The 27832-nt window shown below is 40.8% G+C and overlaps 3 protein-coding genes across 4 annotated transcripts; 2 read left to right on the forward strand and 1 right to left on the reverse strand.

Annotated features, from left to right (window-relative positions):
• Positions 1-657: 657 nt before the first annotated feature.
• cdc7 (cell division cycle 7 homolog (S. cerevisiae)) lies at positions 658-6741 on the forward strand. 2 transcript variants are annotated; one of them, XM_015005944.2, is made up of 12 exons: positions 658-867; positions 1093-1183; positions 1878-1964; positions 2113-2248; positions 2458-2551; positions 3680-3822; positions 3979-4312; positions 4446-4553; positions 4692-4867; positions 4999-5081; positions 5710-5859; positions 5954-6741. In XM_015005944.2, the coding sequence occupies exons 2-12, from the start codon at positions 1093-1095 to the stop codon at positions 6379-6381; spliced, it is 1830 nt and encodes a 609-aa protein (XP_014861430.2). In that variant the 5' UTR covers positions 658-867; the 3' UTR covers positions 6382-6741. The 2 variants fall into 2 exon arrangements, with proteins under 2 accessions (XP_014861430.2, XP_014861432.2); XM_015005946.2 differs by having other exon boundaries at positions 659-867; positions 3979-4042.
• A 2791-nt stretch (positions 6742-9532) lies between these two features.
• glmna (glomulin, FKBP associated protein a) lies at positions 9533-16549 on the reverse strand. The gene is made up of 19 exons (XM_015005942.2): positions 16440-16549; positions 16117-16196; positions 15011-15136; positions 14818-14931; positions 14624-14732; positions 13865-14150; positions 13682-13781; positions 13430-13611; positions 13243-13296; positions 12096-12126; positions 11803-11892; positions 11669-11710; positions 11481-11554; positions 11311-11395; positions 11111-11220; positions 10341-10404; positions 10053-10188; positions 9900-9970; positions 9533-9823 (listed from the first exon to the last, which is right to left on the reverse strand). The coding sequence occupies exons 2-19, from the start codon at positions 16153-16155 to the stop codon at positions 9701-9703; spliced, it is 1836 nt and encodes a 611-aa protein (XP_014861428.2). The 5' UTR covers positions 16156-16196; positions 16440-16549; the 3' UTR covers positions 9533-9700.
• On the forward strand, positions 16521-26146 carry rpap2 (RNA polymerase II associated protein 2). The gene is made up of 12 exons (XM_015005948.2): positions 16521-16645; positions 17640-17685; positions 17773-17887; positions 18509-18607; positions 18718-18783; positions 18897-18985; positions 19071-19106; positions 19870-20749; positions 21456-21550; positions 21692-21772; positions 23276-23344; positions 25934-26146. Exons 1-12 carry the CDS (start codon positions 16591-16593, stop codon positions 26076-26078), a joined length of 1776 nt encoding a protein of 591 aa, XP_014861434.1. The 5' UTR covers positions 16521-16590; the 3' UTR covers positions 26079-26146.
• The last annotated feature ends 1686 nt before the right edge of the window (positions 26147-27832 follow it).

Consider the following 27832-nt stretch of genomic DNA (forward strand, 5'->3'; position numbering starts at 1 on the left):
TTTTATTTTGTAAAGACATTTTACATAACCAAACAGTGACAAGAATTAATAAAACATTCATTAATCAGAATAGAATTTTGGAAAATACAAATGTTTGCTTAAATGTTTGCTTAAATAAGAAGTAAAGGTTTATCTCATAATTTGTGATACGTATAGGTTTTACTTTTGCTTTTTTACAGTAAAGATAAGACAACCAACTTAGATTATTCAGGCCCTTAGGAAGAAATTTAAAAATCTCTTCAAAATTTTATATGGTTTGTGCTTTTTTTTCTTGAGTGGTTTAAAAGAAAACATTTTGAAAATAAATGAGAAAAACATGTATGTATGAGTTTTTTTTCATAAATTTTATTCCATTAAAATAGAATTTGGCCATAATAATTAGAAGGTTATACATTGCTCATTACTGGTAAAATGGGTAAATAGTTCAGTAGTTAGTGTAATTGGGAGGTTATTTGCGTTTGTGAGTCTGAACACACAGAAAGTGTATTCAATGTACATGTCTGATCAGATGAGAATTAAGATTTTTATCAAAGACAAACACCCTGTAGCCTTTTTTTTAGCTTCCATTCAGATAAATATGTTTGACTGCGATTTCAGTCTGTCCATTGACTCTTCTATTATTTCTTCTTCGCGCAGACCACGTGATTTGTGCTGACTTATCGCGAGATGTCCCCACGTCACTTTTAGCGCGTAGTTTGTTGGCGGAAGAGGTTCTGTCAAAGTTAGAATAAAGTGTTTAAGTCGACTTTAGCACAAAGAAACTTTCGAAATTAACATTAAACTGAGGAAGGAATACGTAAAGACGATATGGCGGATTAATGAAACCCTTATTTTCAATTCTGTGACTTCCAATAACCAAGTGAAGAGGTAAGTTTCTTTGTGTTTTGCTTTAGACGCTGCGGCTAGCTTGTTTTGAGATACATGTTGTACTTTTCTTAGGCATATGTAACTTTTAACTAGATTATTTGCCTAGTGACTGCAGGTCCTTGTTCGGTGGTTTTAATTTGTTATTTGACAAGATTAAAATTGAAGGAATGGTAACTAAGTTTGAAACCTGAATGTTTCCAGTAAGTTTGCGTGTCTGATTTTCAGATGGAGCTTTCTCCTGTCTGCTCTGAGGACATCAGCTCATATGGAGGAATTTTGAAATCAGACGCAGCTCACAGGAAAAGAAAAATCTCAAGTGAGTCCGGAGTTTTATGACAGCCGTTCTGTGCAGGATACACAAACTTAGTGCTACGTAGTTTAAAACGGAACTTCTTTTTGTTTGTAGCGCTCTTATTTACGTGTAATCTTTCAATACAAGTGTAAAGTCTGAATTTATCTAGATTTATATTAATATTGTGCTCAGGCATAGTGGCTTCTAAAAGTATTCATACTCTATTTTTTCAGTTTTATTTTGCCATCTGAATTCTTTGACTTTGTAAACTGACTGGGAAATCAGCTTTTTATCCTACAGTGATAAAGTGTGAAAGTAGTGTGTTATTGAACTTTGTATTAAAAACACAAAGATGAAATAATACATTTTCTTGTCTAACTAGATTTTTTTTAAATAACATTTGGAATATTTCTCCACCATACCTCACTTTCCTTGAAATGCAAATGTAGATCTCAGTCAGACTTTGATCTACATTTTGTAAATGAACCTGATCAGGAAAGGCAGGTGAAGAGGTCAACAGAGCTACTTGGTACATATTGATGTTTCCATTTTTGTATGGAGTACTGAGAAAAAAAACTTAATTAAATTGTAGCATCATGCTGCATCTGAACAATTTCTGAACCCAACATTATCTGAATGTTTAGTTTCACAGCATTTTATCCATTCATTCATTCATTCATTCATTCATTCATTCATTCTGTTTTTCTTTCATGTTCAGAGGATGTGGAGCTGGATATTGAGTCCCTGTACAAAGCTGTCCCTCAGCTCTCCAAAGTGTTTCGCATCACAGACAAAATTGGAGAAGGTACATAGCTAAGTTTTTTATTTTATTGGCTTAAATACTATTTGCAAAAAAAAACAACAAAAGAACAACTGCATTTTAAGTTAAATTTATCCATGTTGTTAAATGAAAGCAAAAAAGTCTTCAGAAAGATTCATATATCTGTCTTTAGGCACCTTCAGCTCAGTGTACTTGGGTGAGGCCCAGATGCATGATGGGAGGAGAGAGATGTTTGCACTGAAGCATCTCATCCCCACCAGCCATCCGACACGCATCGCCGCTGAACTTCAGTGCCTGACTTTGGCAGGGTGGGTCCAGCACTGTTTACTTCCCTAAAATGTTTTTTTTTCTTCATAATGTTGATGAATATAGGGCATCATAGGTATTTGAACTCTTTTACAACTTGACAACTGGTACTGGTAAATTTGTGAGGGAGGGGGTTGTTTTGTTTTGTTCTCTTTTTTTTGTGACTAAAATTTTTCCTTTCATTCTTAATAAATTTTCCCTACTACTGCAGCGGCAGGGAGAATGTGATGGGAGTGACGTACTGCTTCAGGAAGGAGGACCACGTTGTAATTGTAATGCCATACATGGAGCATCAAGCTATTGTGGTTTGTACATGTTTGCAAAGTAAACTGGCAAAACGTATTTTTCATCTATATACTTTCACCCTACTGTAATTCCAAAATTTCTGCAAATTTATAAAAAGTTTCAAATGTAATTTTCTTAATTTTAGGCCTTAAAAAAAGACTTGAATATACCCAGACTTTTCAAACTAGATATTATTTCCTTTTCTTCTGTTGGATTCATCATTCATCACAGAAAATATGGGTGATTTTAGTACCTGAAAACTATTTTCAATATTTCTTATGAAGTGTACTGTACACTAGAGATGCACCAATATGATATTAATATATGCATTATTTCCAATATTTTAAAAAATTCTAGATCGGGTCTCAGTCACCATGGTCTGAGCCATAAGGACAGATCTATTTAGTCTAAATCTATGCTTTGTGCTCTGAGTGAGGCCATGTTTTATTAGAATTCCTAACACCACTTTCTGAACCATTTGGAAGAAGTTTGTGGCAGTTTATTATTTACATGTTTGGCCAAGGTAGTCAACCTATTGCTTTTGTCAGTTTCAGTTTCTTTATTATTTTTTTACATTGGTTGTTCTACTCCTAATTACACTGAGTGAACAAATGAAAGTTGTTTTTAAATGTTTGACCAAAGCTTATCAGGCTGTTGGTGTATTTAACTGAGCTGTACTGATGCAGAGTTATCAAATTAATTAGTAATTCAGTTCATTTAAGTGTTTTTTTTTTTTTTATGGGAACATTTTATGTTTATTCAACATTGTTTATCTGTATCGGCTCGGTATTGGCCAATACTAAGCCTCAGATATCAGAATGGCAAGGGGGAAAAGTGGATCAGTGCATCTCTGTCTGTATACTCGGGGACAGTCCTGAATCTAGGTAGCTGAATTATTAAACCAATTAAGACACGTCAGGCCTTAAATACTCACTTTAAAGTTGACAAAGTTCTACTAAACTTGCTTATGTTCTGAAGTGAGTAAAATATGTTAAAGTAAATTCTAAGGTTTCTTTTAAAAATGTTATGTTGGTCTTATTTAAATTATAACTGATTTAGAAAAGATCTTTAAAAAAAAGTCCTGAACGTAACTTACTCCATTGATGCTGCTGTCAGCCCTTGTATCTGAACTGTAACATGTTCATCAGGACATCATCGGATCACTGAGCTACGAAGAGGTCCGTCTGTACATCTACCACCTGCTGAAAGCCCTGAAACACATCCACCAGTTTGGGATCATCCATCGGGACATCAAGCCAAACAATTTCCTCTACAACAGGAAGCTCAGAACGTAAGCGCTTTGTGAACATAGTTCTGCTATGGAGGGGTTTTCTGATAGGAGAATATCTTTTTTTTTTATATATATATATATACGCAAACCCAGATTTTAGTGAAGCGGGTAACATTTCCGAGGTAAGTTCTCATTATTCTGCGTGTGCAAATTTAGGTATGCACTTGTGGACTTCGGCTTGGCCCAGGGAACCGCTGACTCCCAGATTGAGCTGCTGAAGGTGATGAGACAGAAGCCGTCACAGAAAGGTGGAGGGCCACCAGGGAAACAGGAAGCAGCACAAAGAAGCAGAGCACTTCCTAAACCCCCTGTTAAGACCACCAGCACCGCTCCAACTTCACTGGCTCTACCTCCACACCAATCAGTACCTTCTACCTCCTCTTCCTCCTCTGCTCCCCACATCACCACTCCCCCCACAGCACCTGGGAAAGCACTGGTTAGAAAAGCACGGGCCACCTCCACCTCCTACTCTCGAACAAAACTCACAAAGGTGTTTACACTTAGATGTTTTACTGTCATTCCAGTTGTTGTAAAAGATGCACAATTTAAAAGGGTTGTATTTCCTGTGTTTATGTTTTCTTCTCCCTCCACTACATTTTTGGCTTTTGCATGTTTTGCTGTAGGATCTGTCAGGACTGCGCAGAGTTCCTCGACCGGTGTTTGGGGAGAGAAATCTGAACAGCTGCACACCAGCGCCTCCTACCTCTAAGCATGCGCCACTTAAGACTGAAGTAAGAAATCCAAGGGAGGAAAGTTTTCTGTAGGGCTGCAACGATTAATCGTAAAGTTAGAAATTCATGTTTATTTCTGTCAAATATTTAAAAGTTTCCATCATTTTACTAATGAGTTTCTTGCTGTCCCAACACAAGTCTCTAAAAGCCAAGAAAACAGAGGATGCAGCCAGCTACAAACACACTTCATCCAACCGGGGCCTGGTGTCTGTCAGGACGTCCAGCAGCAGCCAGAAGCCACAGCGGGCCCCTCAGCAGGGCCTCACATGTAACTGCTACCTCACTGATCGCGTCTGCAACGTCTGCCTGGCCAGGTAAATGGTTGAAATCATTGCAACTGGCATTGTAGGGTTAATCTCAGCTGTATAAGGAACAATCCCATTACATTACAGTGAACTTTTGTTCATTATTTAGTGTGTAATGTTTTGTGTGTGTGTGTGTTAAGAAAGCAGCAGGTAGCACCCAGAGCGGGGACTCCTGGTTTTAGAGCGCCAGAAGTTCTGACCAAATGTCCCAACCAAGGCACAGGTTGGTGTTTGATCCAGTTACTCGCATGTTTGCCATAATGCACAGTGCATTGAAATTGTTTCACTTCAAACAAAAAGTTTAATGTAATTCATTTGAATTTCACCGTAAAATAAACAAAGTAGTGTATAGTTACAAAATGGAAGGGCAGTGATGTATGGTTTTCCACATTTTAACAAGCAAAAACTTCAAATTGCTTGTACATTTGTACTCCAGCCCCCTGTACTCTGACACTCCTAAATTACAGACCCATTCAATAAATTAGAATATTATTGAAAAGCCCATTTGTTTTAACAGTTTCATCACTAAGTGAAACACTTTATATATAATTATTACACACACGTGAATATCTGAAAACCTTTATTTCTGGTAATTTTATCCTTATAGTTAATGAACAGATGACATTTAAATTTAGAATGTTACATCAGACCAACAGAAAAAATATGGAACATAAAATCCCATTTTAAAGAAACAATATATGGCTATTATATAATAAAAAATGTCGATAGTATGAACACTTTAGCAAGACAGTCAGATTTCAAACTGCTACAAAGGCATATTGATCTCTTTTCATGTCTTCTTCCTCTCACTGATTGTCTCCCCTCCTCCGTCATAACACCCTGGGTTGCAGCCATAGATGTGTGGTCGGCTGGTGTGATTCTGCTGTCCCTGCTCAGTGGCCGCTACCCCTTCTTTAAAGCCAGCGACGACCTGATTGCCCTCGCACAGATCATGACCATCAGAGGCTCCAGGGAGACCATTCAGGCCGCAAAGACATTTGGTATGCATGAACCCGTATCATCCTTAAAAAACGTCTCTAGATTTAAAACTGAAACATGTTAGTAAATTGGTTTTGGGGGTTGAAACTTGTTCAGGAAAAGCAGTGGTGTGTAGCCGGGAGCTTCCTCGCCAGGACCTCAGGACGCTTTGTGAGACGCTGAGAGGACAGAGGTCTTCAGCGGACGTCACCATGGTTCCAGAAGCAGGTGGAGAGACGTCCGCCGCCTGCAGAAACACAGACCAAGATGAAACTCCAACACGTTGGCCCAACGGCCCTCAGCTCGACACGCACAAAGGAGAAGTCAGTGAAACTCGCCCAGAACACCACGAACATTCAGGTAGCAGCAAAGCTCCAACCAATCAGAGCTCCCCGTTAGCGAGTAAAGTGGCGGACGATCAGAAGGGCTGGGATAGGGTTCCTGACGAGGCCTTCGACCTTTTGGATCTGCTGCTGGACCTAAACCCTTCCACTAGGATCACAGCTGCTGAAGCTCTGCAGCATCCTCTCTTTAAGGATCTGTGACACAGAGTTTCATACCAGCTATCAGCAGGATGAGAGCGTGTGGCTCTCCAGGCTGGGATTAGGACTTCTAATGAATAAATAGTTCATGATTGTTTAGCAGGTTAAGAGTGTATATAGAAGTGAAGAAGTTTTCTGAGAAGAAGACTTTTAAATAAAACATTGATGTAAATAAACTTTAGACATTTTTCATGGCAGCCTTTGAGTTTTGTTATGTAGTTTGAAAACTTTTATATAAACATTTATGAGGGCTTTTAATTTGAAATAATTAGTTACCATGTGAGTGCTTTGACTGATTTCTACTGGGTTAGCTGCTGTCAATGTCTCCTGTTTAAGATTTTGTAATAAAATCTGGCTCTCAGACCTCTGCACCTCCTGCTCTTTACAACCTGAACCAACAGAGCCATGCTCCTTCCACTGGAAACTAACCACCACAACTGCATGTGCCATAATCATCCTATAGCAACTTCTGTTCTAAAACAGACTTTTGAGTTAGAACCTATGCAAACACATTTAGTAATTTGTGGAAATGGGCATCTGAGGAACTTAGAATCTATGATTTTTTTTGTAGTTGTCACAAATCCTTGCATGATTCTTGGTTGGTGGTGCTTATATGAACTCTCTAGTTTCCTGGTGCAGAAATTACGTACTCCTCCCTCCCCCCCCCCTCCCCCGAAAATAATTTTCTAAGGTTTCTTTCTCCAAAAACTAAGACCGGCCCCCGACCAGAGAAAGGAACAGCTATGTGGCCCTCGCAGGAAAAAGTTTGGGGACCCCTGCTCTACTGTATCAAATTGACATAGAAATAACAGAGAGTTGGCCATTCTAAGGTAAAAACCCAGTGAATACAGTGTTCATGTTTTGTTTTTGTTTTTTCCATCCAGACGGCTTCCCGCGCCCCCCTTAGGGGGCGCGCCCCCCAGTTTGGGAACCTCTGGTCTAAAAACAGTTTACCACCAAAATATCACAGAATTTAATTCTGTGATATTTTGCCTAAAACCATCTCAGCTCTGACCTACTGAGGTTGAATAGTGGCCAATTGAATTTTCCTATTGGTTACAACGATACAGTGACTCCAAGTAGTATTCTTGGCAGCATACTACTGCCAAGAAGTATAAAACCATCTCAGACACACGCCTCCTGGTGGTGAGTCAGGAGATTGAATAGTGAGGGGGACAGAGATCTGCTGTCTCCTAAAAAAACAGTCTCTAGATTTGTTGCCGATTGGTCTAAAGATGTCAACTTTTGTCTGAATTTAAAAGCAAGAAATTGAGTCATCCAAGTTTGTCTTTTTTCTTTTTTTTTGACTAAGACATTCATGTAATCTACCTAACTGGATTTATTTATATACAGGTGCTGGTCATAAAATTAGAATATTGTGATAAAGTTCATTATTTTCCATAATGTCATGATAAAAATTAAATTGTCATATATTTTAGATTCATTGCACACCAACTGAAATATTTCAGGTCTTTTATTGTTTTAATTTTGATGATTTTGGCAAACAGCTCATGAAAACCCAAAATCCCTGTCTCAAAAAATTAGAATATTATGAAAAGGTTCTCTGAACGAGCAATAAAAATAATCATCTGAATCAACAAAGTAACTCTAAACACCTGAAAAAGATTCCTGAGGCCTTTAAAAACTCCCAGCCTGGTTCATTACTCAAAACTGCAGTCATGGGTCAGATTGCTGACCTGACTGCTGTCCAGAAGGCCATCACTGACATCCTCAAGCAAGAGGGTGAGAAACAGAAAGAAATTTCTGAACGAATCGGCTGTTTGCAGAGTGTTATATCAAGGCACCTCAGTGGGAAGTCAGTAGGAAGGAAAAAGTGTGGCAGAAAACGCTGCACAACGAGAAGAGGTGACCGGACCCAGAGGAAGATTGTGGAGATTCCAGACCTAATTAAATTTTCATCTCCATAAAGCTTTTCAGCAGATGGAAGCATGAAGTGCTCCAAAATCTACTGATAGCTGCTGCATTGATCCTGCCCTTGATAAAACCCAGTGGACCAACACCAGCAGCTGACATGGCACCCAGACCATCACTGACTGTGGGTACTGGACACTGGACTTCTGGCATTTTGGCATTTCCTTCTCCCCAGTCTTCCTCCAGAGTCTGGCACTTTGATTTCCGAATGACATGCAAAGTTTGCTTTCATCCGAAAAAAGTACTTTGGACCACTGAACAACAGTGGTCCAAAGTGCTGCTTCTCTGTAGCCCAGGTCAGGCGCTTCTGCCGCTGTTTCTGGTTCAAAAGTGGCTTGACCTTTGACCTGGGGAATGCGGCACCTGTAGCCCATTTCCTGCACACGCCTGTGCACAGTGGCTCTGGATGTTTCTACTCCACACTCAGTCCACTGCTTCTGCAGGTCCCCCAAGGTCTGGAATCAGCCCTTCTCCACAATCTTCCTCAGGGTCCGGTCACCTCTTCTCGTTGTGCAGCGTTTTCTGCCACACTTTTTCCTTCCTACTGACTTCCCACTGAGGTGCCTTGATATAACACTCTGCAAACAGCCGATTCGTTCAGAAATTTCTGTTTCTCACCCTCTTGCTTGAGGATGTCAATGATGGCCTTCTGGACAGCAGTCAGGTCAGCAGTCTTACCCATGATTGCGGTTTTGAGTAATGAACCAGGCTGGGAGTTTTTAAAGGCCTCAGGAATCTTTTTCAGGTGTTTAGAGTTACTTTGTTGATTCAGATGATTATTTTTATTGCTCGTTCAGAGAACCTTTTCATAATATTCTAATTTTTTGAGACAGGGATTTTGGGTTTTCATGAGCTGTTTGCCAAAATCATCAAAATTAAAACAATAAAAGACCTGAAATATTTCAGTTGGTGTGCAATGAATCTAAAATATATGACAATTTAATTTTTATCATGACATTATGGAAAATAATGAACTTTATCACAATATTCTAATTTTATGACCAGCACCTGTATATATACCACAAGAACCATATATCCAAATGTAACCCTAGAGTCTGTTGAATGAACATTCATACCAGCAATAAATTTAAGTAAAAATCAAAACAAGACTGTTTTTAATGACATAAAACCATCACTAGGCCTAATGGAAACATCTTCAGACTTTGATGTATAAAATTGGTGAATTATCACATAGTAATAAAACCACAGATTGAGTCAAATGTATGAAACTTCTTTTTTTTATTATCAGTTACAGCTCTACCAGAATATACACAAGGTACAAGAGCTGACACTTTCATCATAGAAAATCTTATCTGAAACAGGGAGGAGAAACAGTCGAGTGGTTTGAAATGATACATTTACATATTAGGCCCCGCCCCCTTTTGTTTTGTTAGGCCCTGAGAAGTTGGGGCTCTCCTGCAGTTTCCAGGCCGTCCTTCACCTCCACCAGCTCCTCGATCCGCACCAACACGCTCTCGATCATGTCGAATGTGTGGAGCGCTGAGTGCAGAGCCTGGAACAAACCAATCAGATTCAATCACACTGTCCAGCCTGGTTGTGTTTTGTTTGGAAGCGGCGGGCTAACTGACCTGAATCTGAGATTCTGATGTCATTTTTGGCAGCTTCTCCCCACCAACAGATACAGACAGCACCGACTCCTCTGTGGAAAAACATGCCGACTTGCTGTTAGAAAAACAAGCCGTCTCTGGTAGGCTGGAGGAAATGTTTTTGCTGACTGTGACCTTTGGCGTTTTTCTTTTTCTTCTCCCTGGTGTCCTGCAGTTCCCTCTCGTAGTGGGCTCTCGACATGTTCACCCCGACACGCAGAGGCTTCAGGAACTTATCTTCTATTTTATACAGTTCGGTCCAGATGCCAGTCTGCAAGATGGCAAAATGTGAGCGATCTGCTACACTTTACAAATTTGAAACATGCACATTAGAAAACATAAGTCAAATGCTTAAGGTTTCTGTTTTTAGTAGCACAAGACCACAGGGTCTCCTCCCGCTGCCAGACTGCTATCTGCACTCACCTGGTTCTCTGTTACTTTGTCTCTGATGACCAGGTAGCGCAGCAGGTTCAGAGACTCCATGACTCTGCAGGAAAAAAATTAATAAAAAGAAATTTTGGCCAGTATCAATATCTGGTATTAACATTCACTATCCTCTCGACACCTTAAAAAAATAAAGAACCACACTGTTGACACCAGTTCAGTCAAAATTCAGTCAGTGCTCCATCACTACATCACCAACTTCCTCTTCCAAACAGCAACAACAAAGAAATAATTTTTTTATGGAAATAAAAAAAAATGTTTTTTTTATATCGACCCAGCTTTACATATTGGACTGACACAGATCTGTTAAAAATGACTAATATCTGATGTTGGTGACAATACTCCATACATCCCTAAAAATAATACACATGAGAATTTGAGGGGAAGGTAAAGATTAGGGTGATGGCAAGGAGACCTTCCAGGATCCAAAAAGTCAAAACTGCTGGTGGAAACGTGCAAAAAAAAAAGACAGGTTATTTTACATTTTATTACTTTTTGAGAGACACCCGTCACATTTACTAAATGAATTCATTTAGTAAATGTGCTCCACTGCATGTTTTGGGTTGTCATTCTGATGGAAGGTCGACCTCTGACCTCTGTTTTCAGTTCAACTGTTTTGAACTGGAAACAGTTCAAAAGACTGTTTCCAGTCCTTTTAAGTCCGCAACATGTTTCTTTTTTCTTCTTCAGAATCTCTCTCCCTCTCCATCCTTTAGAACAATCTAGAATTAAAGTCGATGTGTGCGTACCTGTCCAGGTACTGCAGGAGATCCGTCTCTGGGCCGTCTGGAAGACTAAATACCTTGCGCAGCAAAGGCAGCAGGTGAAGTCCCTCAAACCAGATGTTACCGTTACCCAGCTGCAGACACAGAGTGAGAGAGACGCTGCAGGTAGGCTTTCCGCTGCAGCACAAAACAGCAGGAGCAGACAGCCTGAGAGGCCACTTTACCTGCAGAGCTGCATCGATCTGATTCTTGATGTTTTTAATAATGTAGCCTTCTACTCCTGAGTGGTTGCTAGTCCTGAGCATGTATCTGAGACAGGGAATAGTAACGAATTCAAGAGACTGTGACAGGAAAACATTCATGCGGTCTCTGTGGGGGGGAATGCGGAGCTTACTGGAAAAATCTGTACTTGGCTTCAGTGTTGAACTTATCGATGCTGAGCTGGAACACCTTCAGTCCTTTAGTCCTCTGCAGCCAAATGACAAACACAAAAACCAGCAGGTCGTTTCTTCACACAAACTGTGGCGGTCATCCAAATTGAATCTAAAGTAAAAAATGTTTAAAAATGGCCAGAGGTCCTACCAGATCATGCTTGGGGCAAATTGTCATGACCTTTACTAAGTTCTGAAAAGAAGACAAACGTTATTAGTGTGCAGAAAACTGCTTGAAACATACTGAAGAGGGTTAAAGGTGAGGTTATAATGAACTGTGGTCACCTGAGGGACGGTGAGGAAGGTTCTGATCTCGAGCAGGTCCGCTGGCAGACTGCCATCCTCCACCCGCACCAGACTCTTCTCATACAGCTCCTGTAAGGACGGAGAAACACAGAAATCACAGCCCTACCTAGCAAAGGTTTTCCAACACACTTTGTCTCATTAGACCACAAACTTCAATGAATTTTACTAGGAAATGAATGAGACAGTGCAGACCACTGCCTAAATGCAGTAAAAACAGATCTAAAAATTTGATCAACAAATTTCTATTTAGAAAAAGATTCAGTTTATCTTACCAGTCCTTTCTGTAGCCTGGAGGTCTCAGTTCTAGAGAAACAGAATCACAAGTGCCAAAGATGAACAGGTGTGACTCAAGTCCTTTCTTATTTATACCCTCAGCCTCTACTAGCCCATAAATCGGCTCTGAATTCCTTTATTCTGGGCAATAAGCCCCCCAAAAATAAATTGGTATTGTCCAAAATCGGGATCAGCAGGTCAGGCTTTCTGAAGATCGGTGATCAGCCCAGAAAACGCCAGTCGGTGCGCCCCTACTCTCAGGCAAATAATTATTTGAACCCTGCTCTCCTTTTTAAAAGTTGCCTTGCTAAAAAATTAACACTTTGTGGTAGGTGTGTTATTTTAAAGGAAGAACATCAACCAGGATTCTAGAAACATTTAACCATATAAACTGAGTGGAATAAGTATTTGATCCCCTCCAAGCAGGTCAGGATCCTGGCTCCCACACATTGGTCATATGTCCACAAGGCGACATTAATCTGTTAATTAAATATAGATTTCCCTCGTCACATCTGATCACAGACTCAATAATCCCAACCAAATGTCTCAGTGGGCAAAACCAAACATCAGGAAGCTTGGTGAAAAGGTCTTAACGATTGGTCTGGAGCTTAATACAAGATCATGAGATGGTGAAGGGACCAGACAAGAAACCACCATACGGAGAGTGTTCCTGATCTGAAGGTACAGAGGACCTCAGTCACCACTGGTAACGTACTCTACAGTAATTGAGATCTTGTTGCCCTCACAGCTACAGGAATGTGAAGAATATCTAATTAATGGACGAAGTACGGTGGTCTGGTTAGGCCAAAATAAGGCTGCATTAAGCGGTCAACGGACCAGAACATGCACAGACACCTGGTCCCTCCATGCAGGACAGCCTGACGTTACCGTCCCACCGCAATGTGGAGCCGCTTTTCTGCAGGTTGGGAGTAAGAGACCAATGGAGCCGTGTACCGCCAAACACGGGACAAGGTCCCTGTTCCCTAACCCAAAACGCACTAGCAGGGCAAAGGAGAAGCACGTCCTGTAAAGGTCAATGCCGTCGCAAATGCAGACCTCAGTCAGACAGAAACTCTGTGGCAGGAGCAGCAGCTAAAAACCTGAAGGGGTTTAGAAACTTCTTTAGGGAGGAGCAGGCTGCATTACCGGGACAGAAGAATGGAAATGTGCTCCATGTTGGAGCGCAGACAGAAGATGGGGCTGCGGAGAGAGAGGTGTGAGGGTTAATATTACATTTACACCCAAAATATTATCTCAGTAATTGTTACAAAAACAGTCAATGTTTAAGGAGATGTGGCTGTTTGTCCAGTACTTTCTGGTTCCCCTGCGCTACCTGAAAACACTGGGGAAAGTATCAGCTGCCAGGTGATGGACGAAAACCAGGTGTGCCAAGCAGGCCAGGGAATTTTTGGGATAACGGACCTCCTCCTCCAGGAAGCCTGGAACCTCTTTCTTCTTAAGCAGAGGGTGGAACACCAGACCTGGGAGAGACTCTCCGACAGCGCCCAGAATGTCCTACGGAACCACAGGTTCACAGATCAAACACCACACCAAGCTGCAAGCATGCAGGGTTTACAATCCGTACCAGAATCTCTGCAGCAAAAGTCCGGAGTGGAGACAGAGGCAGCGTGTCTGGATCCCAGATCTGTACGTCCAGCAGAGGTTGGCTCAGGGTCTTCATGCAGCTACAGAGACCCAGACATTTGATCACGCTGCTTTTTAATCAGCTCTAAACTAACAGGGAAACGTCAAGCTTTCTGCCACTCACAACTTCAGGAGTTCTGTCCGCAGCTCGTCCTCTGCTCCCTCCTCCTGTCCACCCGCTGTTTTGTGGGATTTCCGCGGCTGATTCCCACTGCTCTGATTCAGCCTCGCCTCCTCCGCAAAGGGCCCGACAAACCGCGCGAGGTCGGCGCAGCAGCGACCGAGCGAAAAGACGTCGTCCTCTTCTTGCTCCTTGGTGTCGGGGACGGGCAGCTTGGCCAGCTGGTCCAGGACGGAGGACAGGGTCATACCCAGGGAGGACGCCTTCCGGCCGCCCAGCCGCAGCAGCACTGAAGGGGGGGAGAGCAGGTGGTGGAAACTGAGCTGATGTGATTGGGAAAATATTAAAACGCCTTTTACTTCTTCACTTTCTACAACGACTGAGACGGATTATTCAGATTAATCGATTATTGAAATCATCACTGACTAACTTAGTAATAAATTACTGTACAAAAAAAACCCAAACATTTTGAATTTAAGATTAAACAAACAAAACTTTCGTATAAAAACTCAAGTGTCATAGATTTAAGTTCAAATCCTGTAAAGAAAAGTTCCTATTAAAGACCTTTTGCTATTCATTTATTAATCAGTTAATCCAAAAAATAATCAACATGTCAGTCGTACGAATAAACTTGTCTTGAATAAATTACATTGACGTGTGGCATTGTAATGTGACAAAATATGAAAAAGGAGATATGCATAATTTTGTGAGAAACTGAATTTCTGAGTCTGTTTTTGTGAGATTCTTAAAGGTACAGCTCACCTTTCTGTAGCGGGGTCAGAAGCAGATGGAGACTTTCGGCGATTCTGTCGGCGTCGTTATGTTCCAGCAGCTCCAGAAGGCCAATCAGCAACTCTTTGGGTCGGCAGGTCTGCAAAACCAGAGGAGACAAAGCGTTTACAAACTCAGGCTCCAGACCCGCAGTGACAGTATGAATGGCAAAGGTTTGGTCAGACCTCTAACAGATGGTTAAAAATAGCCAGGCACTGAGGGAGATGTTTGTCATCTTTCCTCAGCAGCACCTGAACCAGCGGCGGCAGCAGGCTCCAGCCCATACTCCCCACCACGTTCTGCAGGTTGGTGTTAAAGGCAGCGTCAGGGATGGCACAGAGAACCGCACGCCACAGACGTCTTCGCTGAGAAACGCACCTGATTCTTTTCATCCAGGACGATGCTGAGGACCTGCGGGGCGTGTCCCTCCTCGATGCAGCTCCTTCCTGCTATAGTGAAAACATCATGATCCTCTGAGCTGTAGCTGTCATCTGGGAGTGCCTGCTGTTTAGAGAACACACAAAGAGGTAAAGATGTCTGTTGGAGGCAATTACGAAGGAAAAAAACGAGAGCAAATGTTTCCTGTATTTAGTGGCTATTTAGTGGACTGATTCCTACAAAAGTATCGGTGCACTGATGTGAAAGATATTACATTTTTACACAGTTGATGTAATCTGAATTAGGGATTTGTGATATATAGACATAATCAGTATTGGCCAATATTAGTCATTTTTTAATATATTAGTATCAGTAAAGTATAAGTAAATCTGGGCAAATGTTAACAACTGATGTTTGTTTCCATCTCTTTACGTTTCATCATGTGATGGTGGTAATGACGTGACTGAAGCCCTGACTTGTGCTTCAGGGAGTTTGAAGAACAAAAGCAATGTCAGAAATTTTTAAGAGTCACAATGGTGGTTATCGGGCATATTTGCAATAATATCAAATATTGGCATTGTCCAAAATTTTCAAATTGGTACGTTCTTAATCTGAATTGTATCAAATATGTCAATGATACATATTTGTACTTATAAGTTATTGTTATACATTGCAAACAGGGGTAATGAGAACACGTTTTTTTACTTTGACCTACTCCTTTTTGTTCTATTTTCTTATTTCAATTGAAATAAATCAAATAATTTGCTTCCTTAGATCTTGTACCTGTAAGTTTGAACCAGATGATCAAGAGGAACAACTGCCCTTCACTTTGTCTGCTACACCTGCGATTTTTTTTATTTAATTTTTTTAAATCACACAAACTGATATTAAGCCTCAAAATACATAAAAGCCTCTTCTCTCCTAGAGGACAGGAAGAAGGTTCTGGAAGAACAAAGAATTTCACACCCTTTAGGAGCTTCAGCCTCAGACAAGGAGGGGGATCTTGGCTGAGGACTGTGTCAGAGGAAAACACGAAAACCCAGAATATGTGGTGTTTGAAAACTAAATCAATAAAGCGTGTTTGGATGGACATGAGTAGCACTTACACATCTCTGGACCACATCACTGAGCTGCTCCAGAGCCATCTCTGCTGTCCTCACATGGGCTGGATCTTCACCAAGTAATCCTTCAAAAAAAGGGCAGAATTAATAATTAATTAATTAATTAAACCGTCGCGGACAAGGCGACTGTGTAATCCACACATACAAATAAGAGGTTATTTAAGGCTACGGTAAGCAGTGAATCCCCGCAGCTTCCAGCAAACTAGATGCTAGTCTTGCTGATTCTGAATGATCTGAGCTCAGGGAGAAGCGAAGCCGCTTCGGTGGACAAAACAAGCGTACATTACAGAGAAAATAGAGTCACATACCTTCTCTTCATGCCCTCGAATAGCTCGGTTGCAAACAAAAACACGCTTAAATACTTTCCGAATACAGCGTGAATTACTGGTACGGCCGTACCGGCTGCCGTACAATGGGTACGTCACGAGGTCAGAGTTGAACGGAGAGAAAACAAGCAGCATGGAGACACAAGAGGGGAGGAGGAGAGGAGCTTCTGCTAAAAGCTCCAAAAAAGGTCCAATTTTCAGGCTGTTACCTGAAGAGCAGCTTTGTTATGGGTGCTAACAAGCTAACAGAAGAGCAGCTTACTGTCCGGCTGAAACAAATATGAATGTAACCGCCATTTTTAGCTTCTTTATGTGCTATTTAAAGCTACGTGCCCGACTTTATTGTAACTTAAATTAAATTCTCTTTAGATATAGTTTGTCATGTGTGTAAAATTTCACAGTTAGTGTTTCTATTTATTAAATGTAATTTAATTAAAAGTTATGGCTCCCCAAAACAAGCTTTCGTGGGCTGTAGTGACATCACACAAGGTATACAGCAGTTGATAGAGTAATTCAGAAGAAGTCATTTGTGTTTTCCTGGGCTGTTTTTCACTATTTGGAGGTTTTCATCAAATTTTACCTTCAACAACATTGAGCTGTGTATGACAGCAAAATATTTGAATTTGAATTTTCTAAACTGATTAGAAAATAGGCAGCTTCTCTCAAACATCATAGCGCTTCATTCTATTTGTCTAGCGCTCGGATCTGGAAATCCCATCATATCCAAGTTGAACCTGTTATTTATGCCCGTTGAGAAACTGTATTTAGCTTATTGTTGAGTTCCTAACACTGAACAAACATGTTTACAGTACTATATGTGCTGCTGTTTTAATGCAATACAAATGTATTCAGCAGCCATATTGTGCGAGATCCCCAAATGTCACAGATAATTTTCATATTTCAGAGGTAGATCTTGCATTTCTGATTAGTAACTTGGAAGCTCTGACTTTTGACTACAAGTAGAATCAGCTGCCTGTTGTGATGCCATTGTGCAAAATAAACCCAGAACAGAATTTGTGTTTATTTCTTAGCGTGCTTTTAAAAAACTTTGTGTTAAATGAAACTCCATCTGTGGAAAGCCAGACTATTTTACCCAGCTGTGTTTTTATGGCCAGGACGCATCAGTGGAGAAAAGGAAACCAGAGGAAATTATCTTTAACTCTCTTCTGGTTTGCCTAACAGGTGGGAAATGTGTCAAAGTGCGGACCGCAGAAGAAGAAGCGAGGAGGTGTGAAAACAATTTACCCTAGTAAGCCTTTCGGGCTCACAGCTCAGACAGTATTTGGGAAATGTCAACGTGTGCTTTATTTATCAGGAGAGAGGAGGTGAAGGAGAGGCTGAGGGAGAAGCTGGAGCTGGAGAGGAGAGCCCTGAAGGTAGTGGAGCGCCTCCTAGAGGACAGCGTGGCTGAAGACTTCCTGATTGACTGTGTATGTAGCTGATCTTACTTTCTTTATATTGATTTATATTTCACTGTATATGTCTGAAGAATATGAGACAACATCATTCAATGAATCTGGGCTGTCCACTATTTGTGGATATTTATTCAGCTTTTTTGTTCTACGTGAAAAAAGTGGCATAAGGTATTTCATACAATATCGTAAGCATTCTGTCATTGCAAAATACATTAACAGTAAAAAAAAACATTGGCTGTCAGGGCAAACTACTCCACCAATGTTTTTAATTTTATGTCCCTTATGCTAATTTCTAAAAATCAGGGCAGCCATGTTGTTTATGTTGTATTTGACTGAAATGGTTCAGCTTAATGATACTTTATTCAGTGATACAGTGAAGCTTCTTCATAGCATCATTATCAATGGTGATGGCTGTTACTTCATGTCACGCAGTACCAATCAAACATGTACCAACTACATCTATATCTACTGCAAACAGCTGCTGATTGCGTCATCCTCTTCTGCTTGAATGAGGTGTAATAGGACCAACAATTCAGACTTAGAAATATGGAAGTTCCACTTTTGAAAAATAAATACAAAAATTAAACAAATAAATGAAAAATGTCATGTTTCACTTTCTTTCTCTCTTCCTCACAGGCCAAGCTCATAACTCCTGCTAACTACAAAGACACTGTGGAGGAGAGATTCATTGCCAAACTCTGTGGTTATCCTGCATGTCCAAACAAACTGGGCAAGGTAGAACTCTTAGGCTGGTCCACCTGGACCTGTTAACTAACTACAAATCTTACATTTTAAAAACTTCAGATTCACTTTGCCATGACTCATCTACACTGTTCAATCTCTAGATCCCAAACCAACGGTTTAAAATATCTACCAAAACAAACCGAGTTTATGACATCACCGAGCGGAAGGTGAGTTCTTTTTATTTTTCTTTACTTTCTTTACTTTTTCTTTACTTTATTTTTCAGGTCATTTTTTTTCAGAGAAATATTTAAAAAGCTGCACTCCTGTTGTTTGTGTCTAGTGTTTTTGCAGCAACTTCTGCTACAAGGCTTCCAAACACTATGAGCTGCAGATATCGAAGACGCCTCTTTGGCTCAGGCAGCATGAAAGGTGAGCAGCTTCTTTCTTTTCTCTGTTCTCAGAAAGCCATTCTGGAGTATAAAAAACATTCTGCTTGCTTTATGTCTCTTGACAGTCCCCCAGAGGTGAGGTTGCTGAAGAAAGGAGAGGGGTATGTACTGCTGCTTTAAGATTTCCACACAGTGAGCTAGAGTCATGTGAAAAAAAACTACCTATGAATATTTTTGATATATTTGGACACATTAAATATCAATTTTAACAACTTGAAGCAGTTGATGAACTAAAGCTAATAAAAACTAGGGTTGCACTAAATGCAGTTTTCTAGCTGATCATGATCTTTAAAACGCCTGACCTGCTGACATGTCAGGTGTTATAATGTCGCCGTGCACCCGCAATATTCCAATCATATTTTATAGAAAAACACTGAACAAAACCCATCAAATGATACAAACTGCACATGAAGTGGTTCTCTCAAAAATACTTGAATTTAGAATGTTCTTTTCAGACCTTTGCGGAGTTAGATGAGATCAGTTTCAGTTTAATTTGTCTATATCGCGCCAATTGACAACAGGTGTCATCTCAAGGCTAAAAGAGTCTTTCCAGTTCAATCACACAGACGTTCCAATTGATCCTAGTTATCAATTCATTGTTCAAAGTAGATTAAAACATTTCCAAGGAGACCCACATTGTACTGAATCATTCACTCCTCCTCCTTCACATCTAAGAATCGGCTGATGGCCCAAAATGAAGAAAATCGGTGCACTAATAGTTATTAAGGATAAATGTCTTTTATTTTCTTCAATTGAAAATACACCTGAAAATCAGTTTTTGCATCGATTTGAGTTGAGGTTTTAAATAGACTGAAGGTGTGTGTGTGTCTGTGTGTGTGTGTGTGTGTGTGTATGTCTGTCCAGCGGGAGCTCTGGTGAGGAGGTGCTGCTGTCTGAGAGGCGCCTCAAAGAGGAGGACATCGAGGACCCCCTGGCTGCCCCGCCTCAGGACCCTCCTGGCTCTGAGCGCAGCGCCGCAGGAAGTGACCTCAGCCAGAGCAGCGACAGCGAACAGGAGCAGGACTTCGTCTCCAGCGTGGTCCCCCAGCGCCAGAGAGCCCAGGTGAGCTGGGCTGACCTGCCCAGACACACAGACGGAGACAGGAAGCAGAGCGAGCAGCGACAGATTGACGAGCCAGAGGAGAGGAAGAGAGCAGGAGGAGATGATGCGTCTCCTGAGAACAGACCTGTGGAGGAGGCCACAGCAAAGCTGAACGAGTGTAGCGTGTCAGAGAGAGTCCATCCCACCTCTGACCTGCCTGTAAACTCACACACTGAACCCTCAGCTGGAAGCAAACAGCCTCCAAACCTGGTGCCTCTCAGCATCACCCAGGTGGGGATGAGCCAGAGAGGAGCAGCCGGGCTGCGGGGTCTCCTGGACACCCACACTGGAGACGCCAATCCTGACTCGGTGCGGCTCAATCTGCTGGCGTGCCTGAAGAGGACGCTGAAGGAGTGGTGCACAGACGACACTCTGAGCTTCCTGTACGGAGCCGACCATTCTCTGGGATCCCCGTTCGCCAACGTAAAGGAAACGCAGGAAGAGGAGCTGGACGAAGATGACCTCGAGGACGACGACAACGTGACGGAGCCAGGCGCCGAAGAGCAGGACAGGGGGCGATCGGCTGCAGCTCCGGACTACGAGACGCTGCGGAAGGAGACCGAGCGGCTGCAGCTCAGAGTCACAGAGTTTTACAGAGGGACGTGGATTCTGCCTGAGGAGGAGGAGATGAAGCCCAGCAAGGTGAGAGGAGGAACACAGACGGCCCGGTGGAACTTTGTGTCATTCTGTATAAACTGGGGATGCACTGACCCACTTTTTTCACTTCTGATACAGAAAACAATATCTGAGGCTTAGTATGCAAATCTCGAAAAAAGTCAGATTTCCATAATACTCATCTTTAAAAAATATGCAAAAAATCTATCTTTCATAATTTTGTCTGAGCTACCTGTCATGGTAACAACAAATTGTCTAGTTATTGTGATAAATATTGTTGTTTTGAGACCATTTTCAAGCCATCTACTGGTAAAGGCAGTGTGATGCAAAAACTTTCTCAAAGGGTAGATAAGGTAATTTTATTTATATAGCACAACTTCAGGAACTAAAAGATCAATAAACTTTCAATTCTAATGAATATCTAACACTGGAACTGAACGACATTTTAAATATCCAAAATGAATAAACAAAACAACAGAAACAACAAATAAAATGAATTATTAAGTTTCTGTAAACAAATAGGGCTAGTTGAGACCAAACTGAAGACTTCTGGTTTTTGGTAGGAAGAGAGAAAAGAGAAAAATGATAAATTTTAAAAATGGAAATTATTGATCTTGTTTTAATTTATCATTTTTGATTTATTGCTTATTGCAACAGGCCTGTATGTATGTTTTATGTGGTGAGTGTTTGCATATCTGATTGAACTGAGTGCTATATGTTGTGTGTTGTGCAGGAGACAGAATCAAAGGATCCAGTTTTGCCGCTGATTGATTCCCAGGCTCAGAACCTCATCCAGAAACGGATTACAGTGGAGAAACTCAGCAGCTGGTACGTGTGTGTGTGTGTGTGTGTGTGTGTGTGTGTGTGCGCGCGTGTGTGTATGTATCTATGTGTTATCACAACTGTATTCTATGAACATGATCTTTTTTTTATATGTTATTAATTTTAACCTCATAATGTATTGCACAGTCTCAGGAACGTCGTAGGTCCGGTGGGCCTCACCATGAGTGACATCTCCACAGACCTGAACAACCTGGTCAGGACTTTCAGGTCAGACCACCACACACACTCATACACACTTCTCCTGACAGGGCTTCAGTTTCCCTTCATGTAGTTAAGTTTTAGTTTTAGAACAAACACACATATTAGGAGATTATTCACAAAGAGTTTGCCTTCAATCCAGTTTTGATCCATCTGAGTATGTCAGATTTTGAGCTTATCAGAGGTCATTCAGAGCTCTAAAAAGCCTAATGGAAAGCATAAGCTAAGAACAATGACTCATCCATTGTGACGTCTTTATTCTTCTGTCTGCAGAGACATGAAATAAACCAGCATCACATTATTCTGATTAATGAAGAACATACAGGAGTTTGATTATAGGGATAATCATGCAGCTGAATTATGGAATCAACTGGTTACTTAATTCAGTTCCACATTATTGGATTAATTTATTGAACTTTGCTACCCTCTACTGGTAAGATAGAGGCATGGCAGGACACTTGGTTTAAATGGGTAACTTGACTTTATAGCATACCATGTTGTTACCCTTTCTTCTTTAGGAACTTAAAATTCAAGAAATGTCACTGTTTTCTGAAAACACAAGTGATTACATCTGTTTGTTTTATTAATTTATTTCTTGTGTTGTGGTAAAACTGCGACAGTCCAGTTCAGTAAGACTGAACTGCTGGTTTAAAAAGGCATAATTGTGTCCAATCGTTCTCACATTCTGCTGTGCTCTTTATTATTATTATTATTATTATTACTATTAGCATTAGGTGATATCTAAAGCCAACTGGTGACACTGGATTTTATTTATGGTATCAGAGTAGACAGAGTTGAAAATGCATGTGACACTGATTTCTATTTGTGTATCATTTTCCTTCCACTCAACACCTATGTGCTTGCTTGTGTTGGTCTCTTGCATAAAATCTCAATAAAATGCAGAAACTTTTCTGATTTTCACCTGTTCAAATGTTAAAGAGTTCAATGGATGTGAATACTTTGGCAAGAAATGGTCTATTTAAAGTTAACCAAGCAGAGCAAGCACTTCCAGAGTTCAGCTTCCTGCAGGAAGTCCAGCTGTCAAAAACTCAACAGCAGGGTGTTTGGTAGTGTTCATCAGGATTTTCTCAGCCTTTTCTCTCTGTTTGCAGAAAGTCACATTCAAGCTGCAGTATGTAACTTTTATAAGCAATATATTTTTTCCATATTTGTTAAAACTGTCACCAGATAATCTGTGAAAGGTTCGATCTTCTCCACATCTTCCTTGAGCTACTATTGCCGTCTGAAGAAATGCACCGCTGCACCAAAACAACCAATCAGAGCCAGGAGGAGGAGCTTGGCGCTGTCAATCAGTGCTTTCTGATGGTTGTTAATGGTCAACAAATATGTAAAAACATGTTTTTTGTAAAAGTTACATACTATAGCTTTAAGGTACAATGTGACGAATGTCTTAAAACAGCTGCTCTGACCTGGACAGAGTGTGTTTCTGCTGCATCATGTTTTTAACCTGATCTTATAGTTTCTTCTGCTTCTTTATGTTTCTGTCTCCAGGTTCAGCAACACCAACATCATCCACAAAACCCCAGAGTGGACACTGATAGCCGTGGTGCTTCTGCATCTGTGAGTTCACAACACGCTGCTTCTCATTTCATTTTACCCAAGACGCTCCGAGCTGGAGCATTGTTTTGGCCATGCCATATGGTACATAGGTGTGTGTGTGTGTGTGTGTGTGTGTGTGTGTGTGTGTGTGTGTGTGTGTGTGTGTGCGTGAACAGTTCCGTGCTGCTCCCGTCTGAGTACACACAGCCTTATCTCGGCCTGATTGCCTTGTCTCCGGATCCGTGATCCACCACAGAAGGCACACTTTTGTCAAACGAAACACACACACCTAAACACAGCACACACTCCTCAGGCCCGGCCGGTCTGGGAAAAGTCTCACCTGATCCTGATTTATGGCTGCCTCAGTGGTCCAGCTCTGTTTGCTCAGTGCTTACCTTCAGGGTAAGCCCTGTTGAGACCAACCGTAGTGTGATATCCACGGCGTGTCGGCCCCGCTGGAGAAAGGAGCCGCTAACACCGGAAAACTTCTTGAATAGGGCCTCGGGTAAAAGTGATTATACATCCATTATTCTGACGATTAATCGGCAGAGAAATTAGGCTCATTTAGCAATTTGTTATGAAATCACATAAGTCTTCTTATACATTATTAAAAATGCATTAAAAAATGCAATTAAACAAATAATTCAGTTAATTTTTTAAACAAGAATGTAATTATTTTATTGCCTAACATGCAGTCCTTTGAACTCTTCATCATTTGTAGCAAAAGATAAATCTGCAGCTAAAACATCCTCTCAACATCAACATGTGAAAAGCTCAGACCTTTCTGCTTGACTTAACATCAATAAAGCACAGTACAGTTTTTTTTTTTAGATTAACCTATTAATAATTGGAATAATTGGCTGAATAACAATAGATTTTTATTTATTTATTTTTTTGTACAGTTTTGGTTTAATTTCCGCTCTGTTCTTTTTTCAGTGAATTACCTTCTTGTTTTTTGAGTCTGCATATTCCACTTAACGATTAATCGATTGCTAAATTAGTTGCTGATTATTTCTGTAATCAATTCATCATGATTAATCATATTAATCATTTCAGCCCTTATCTTGAATTGGATGAATTTGGGTGTTCCAGCGTTTTGAAGGACACCTGTGTTATTAACTTTATGCATATATAAACCTCTGGTTTGGTTAGAGCTGATTCTCATTTTTCTTCTACCAATCACGGCTTTTTAAAGTGCAGTTCCACTAAAACAATGAATCGCCTGACCCCATCATGTGACTTTTCTCCTGTGTATCTCAGATTGAAGTGGCTATTGACTCATAAAGAGCCTCTATATTAAAACGCCGATCACCAAACGTGGCTGGGCCGTCCCGTGTCGCCATGGCGCTCTATGATTTCATCGGTTCCCATTGAACTCGTTGTCCACTCCATTCCTCCATCATGAATAATTTGTTGTGCTGTCTTATCTGTCCACTGCGTGGCAGCTGTGGAGCTCGTCTGGCCTCTATTGTTTGGGCCAGCTGAATAATAGATACCCGCCTCCCCCCCCGTAGCTGCAACACTAGACCCTGAGTTGAACCGGAGATTAACCGGCAGAGCCGCTTCAGTCCAGGAGAGACGACAGGAAGGACAGGTAGGGAGGAGGGGGCGGAGCTTAGGAACAAGACTTCAAGGGGAAGGATTTGATGATTTCCATTTTGTCATTTTAAAAATACAATCTTTCATGTATTTTAGGGGTATTCGATATGGACTTTAAGTTTTATCACAATATTTTGTGGTAATATGATCATAACAATAAAAGTGACGATAAGAATTATTTATTACGTCTTTTTTAGGTAACTGTGACTCCATGGCGAAGCAATCAGAGCTCCATAAACACAAGTACTGCTTTTAAAAAAATATATGTAATGCTATCCTTTAGGACAACAGTCGCATAAAGAAGAGTGATTTGTATCCACTAAGCTCCACACTGTAACTGTATTTAAAATCTTTTTTTTTTTCTTTTAATTGATACTTAGTGGAGAAATTAGTGAAACTAATAATCCCAACAATACCAACAGTTTTGGGGGAGGTTAAAGATCATTAACTGGAATTTGTCATGACAAAATTCTTATCATAACAACAAATTTCTCACAATAAATTATAAACGATAATAAATGCTCATACCTTTGCTGTATATCTAAAAGTTGCAGGAATGCAGTCTGAGACCACAGGGTTAGAGTAAACAACCGCTTTATTCAGACTCCGTTTCTGTGTGACGTTCCCACAGCGTCCACTGATCTTCTCTGTTATTTCTACAGATGCACTGATTGGAGATTATGTGGCCGATTTTTCAGTTTAATTATAAGCTAGACCCACTGCTCCCCCTTTCTATTGCCCTCGATCTCTTTAAGAACTTCAGTCATTTTATCTTCCTAGCTTTCCTTCCATAAAAGCTCATATTTATTTACACTGGAAGGAGAGGTGACGTCACACAGTGTGTGTGATAGAGAAGTTGTTCTGAAACAGGTTTTTACTACTTTAAAACAGGCAAAAATTCTAATAGATTTTACAATCTGAAGCTGTACTTTCTATCTGGTATAATCCGTTAGCATAGCGACGTGCCATGAGGTCCCACGGTCTGCTGTGTGTGTGTTCTCTCGTCTCCAGGCTGTCCTCCGTGTCTCCGGTGGTGCGGGACGCCCTGGAGGTGTCGGGATCAGTGCAGTATTTGAACACTCTGATGGAGGAACTCGGCCTGCAGCAGCACGACCTTCTCAGTGTGGTTCAGCTCTTCAAATCCTCAACAAACTGATGAAAAGTTGACCTGAAGATGTATTGTAAATATTTTTAATCAGATTAAAAACCGATCATTTAAAGAAATGATGATTGTGTGTGTGTTTTGTGAGAATTTCATTTTTACCAAATAAAAAAAGTCAAAGTGCAGACTGCAGCCTTCATGCACAGATTATTTAATTTCCACCAATGGCAGAAATTTGTGAAAAAATAAAAAAAATAGGTGTAGAAGTGCACAGATATGAAATTTGGGCCAATACCAATATCTGATATTAATATTGCGGTTATGGCCAATAACCAATAGTTACTCATTTTGTATGCATTATAAACATATTTCACTATGAGAGGTAAAAACAAAAACACACCTGACATTTCTTCTCTGTTAAAACACGACCAGTTTTCTCTCTTTCTGCAGGTGTAGGAGCGGACTGCTGACGTGTTCTCTCCATCCTTCTTTCCCTTTAAACATTTTCTCTACGATTCTTCTTTTCTGTCGTTTTGTCCATAACATTTGGAATAAACCCATGAAGAAAGTTTTGTAAATGTATGCAAAATAGTGCATTATAGCAACATCCATAATCTTCCGCTTCTGAAAGTAAATCTGTTGGCCTCATGTATGTTGACAGCAGGTGTAACATTAATTGTGACGTTGATGAAAAATAAGCATTTAACAGTTTTTCTCGGTTTTTAAAATTTTTTTACACTGAATAAATGAAGCTAATAAAAAGTCCGATCTATTTAAAGGTTTTTCGACGTGTCTTCTCATATGTGACGCGAAGCCGGATTATGTGCACAATCTGTGGCCAGCTATGTGCAAATCACATCCTTGAGGCTTCAATATTTAACCAAGGCAGAGGCAACTAAAAATCACACCCAGCTTTTCCCCAGTGAAAGCAGCATGTCCACACGGCCGCTTATTGCTGCAGTTAGAGGCTCTGCTACTGTAATAAAAGTTGCTCAAATCCTGCAGACTTCCTTTACGTTGCCTTTTATGGCCTCCCCCTTCCCTCCAATGTCATTTGTTATATGGGGACTTGAATGATTGCTTTGCCTGAGAATATTTATTTTTGGCCAGATGGCGCACGCTGCGAAACGTTCCTCTGCTTAAATATGTGATATGAGCTCTGAGCTGCCATGCAGATTGGGGGTTTGTGATTGACGGTCTGCATGACTTCACATAGAGCTTCTTGTTTTTCTTGACGCTCAAAAAAATCAGCAGAGCGACGCAGAGGGGAGCACAGCAGTGATACTCTCAGGTGGTTACAGTGTGAATTGGGCCCACCCTTCTGCCCCTCCAGATATGCAGTGATGTGAAAAGATAACTTAAGAGTTCACATAAATGTTTGAAATCATCAGATTTGAAATGCATTTGAATTTTCAATAAATGCAAAATGCAGTTTTTAGATTTTTTTTTTTCTAGTACAGATTAAAAAAAACAATCCAAGCCAACGTGCCTGAAACCTGGTAATGATTCTTTTACTTTGATGAAGGGGAATTTTGTCCCGCTCATATTCATAGAATTGTTTTGTTCCCCCCCCCCCCCCCCCCAATCCATCAGCTCATTGGTTCTGCAGCATAGTCCAAGTATGCTTCTGTTTAGGGTCATGACCTGATGGCAGGAGAAAAAAAACCTCAGGATTTTAGTTCATCAGTTAAGACAAGTGGTTCAGGTCCTGGAGAAGCAAAGCAGCCCAAGCTATCATCCCACCAACACCGTGTGTGACTGTTGCTATGACGATTTCCTGAAGTGCAGTCTTACTTTAACTCCCGATG

Source organism: Poecilia mexicana, unplaced genomic scaffold (genome assembly GCF_051168715.1).
Source record: "Poecilia mexicana isolate PSO_F unplaced genomic scaffold, ASM5116871v1 scaffold_17, whole genome shotgun sequence".
NCBI lineage: Eukaryota > Metazoa > Chordata > Actinopteri > Cyprinodontiformes > Poeciliidae > Poecilia > Poecilia mexicana.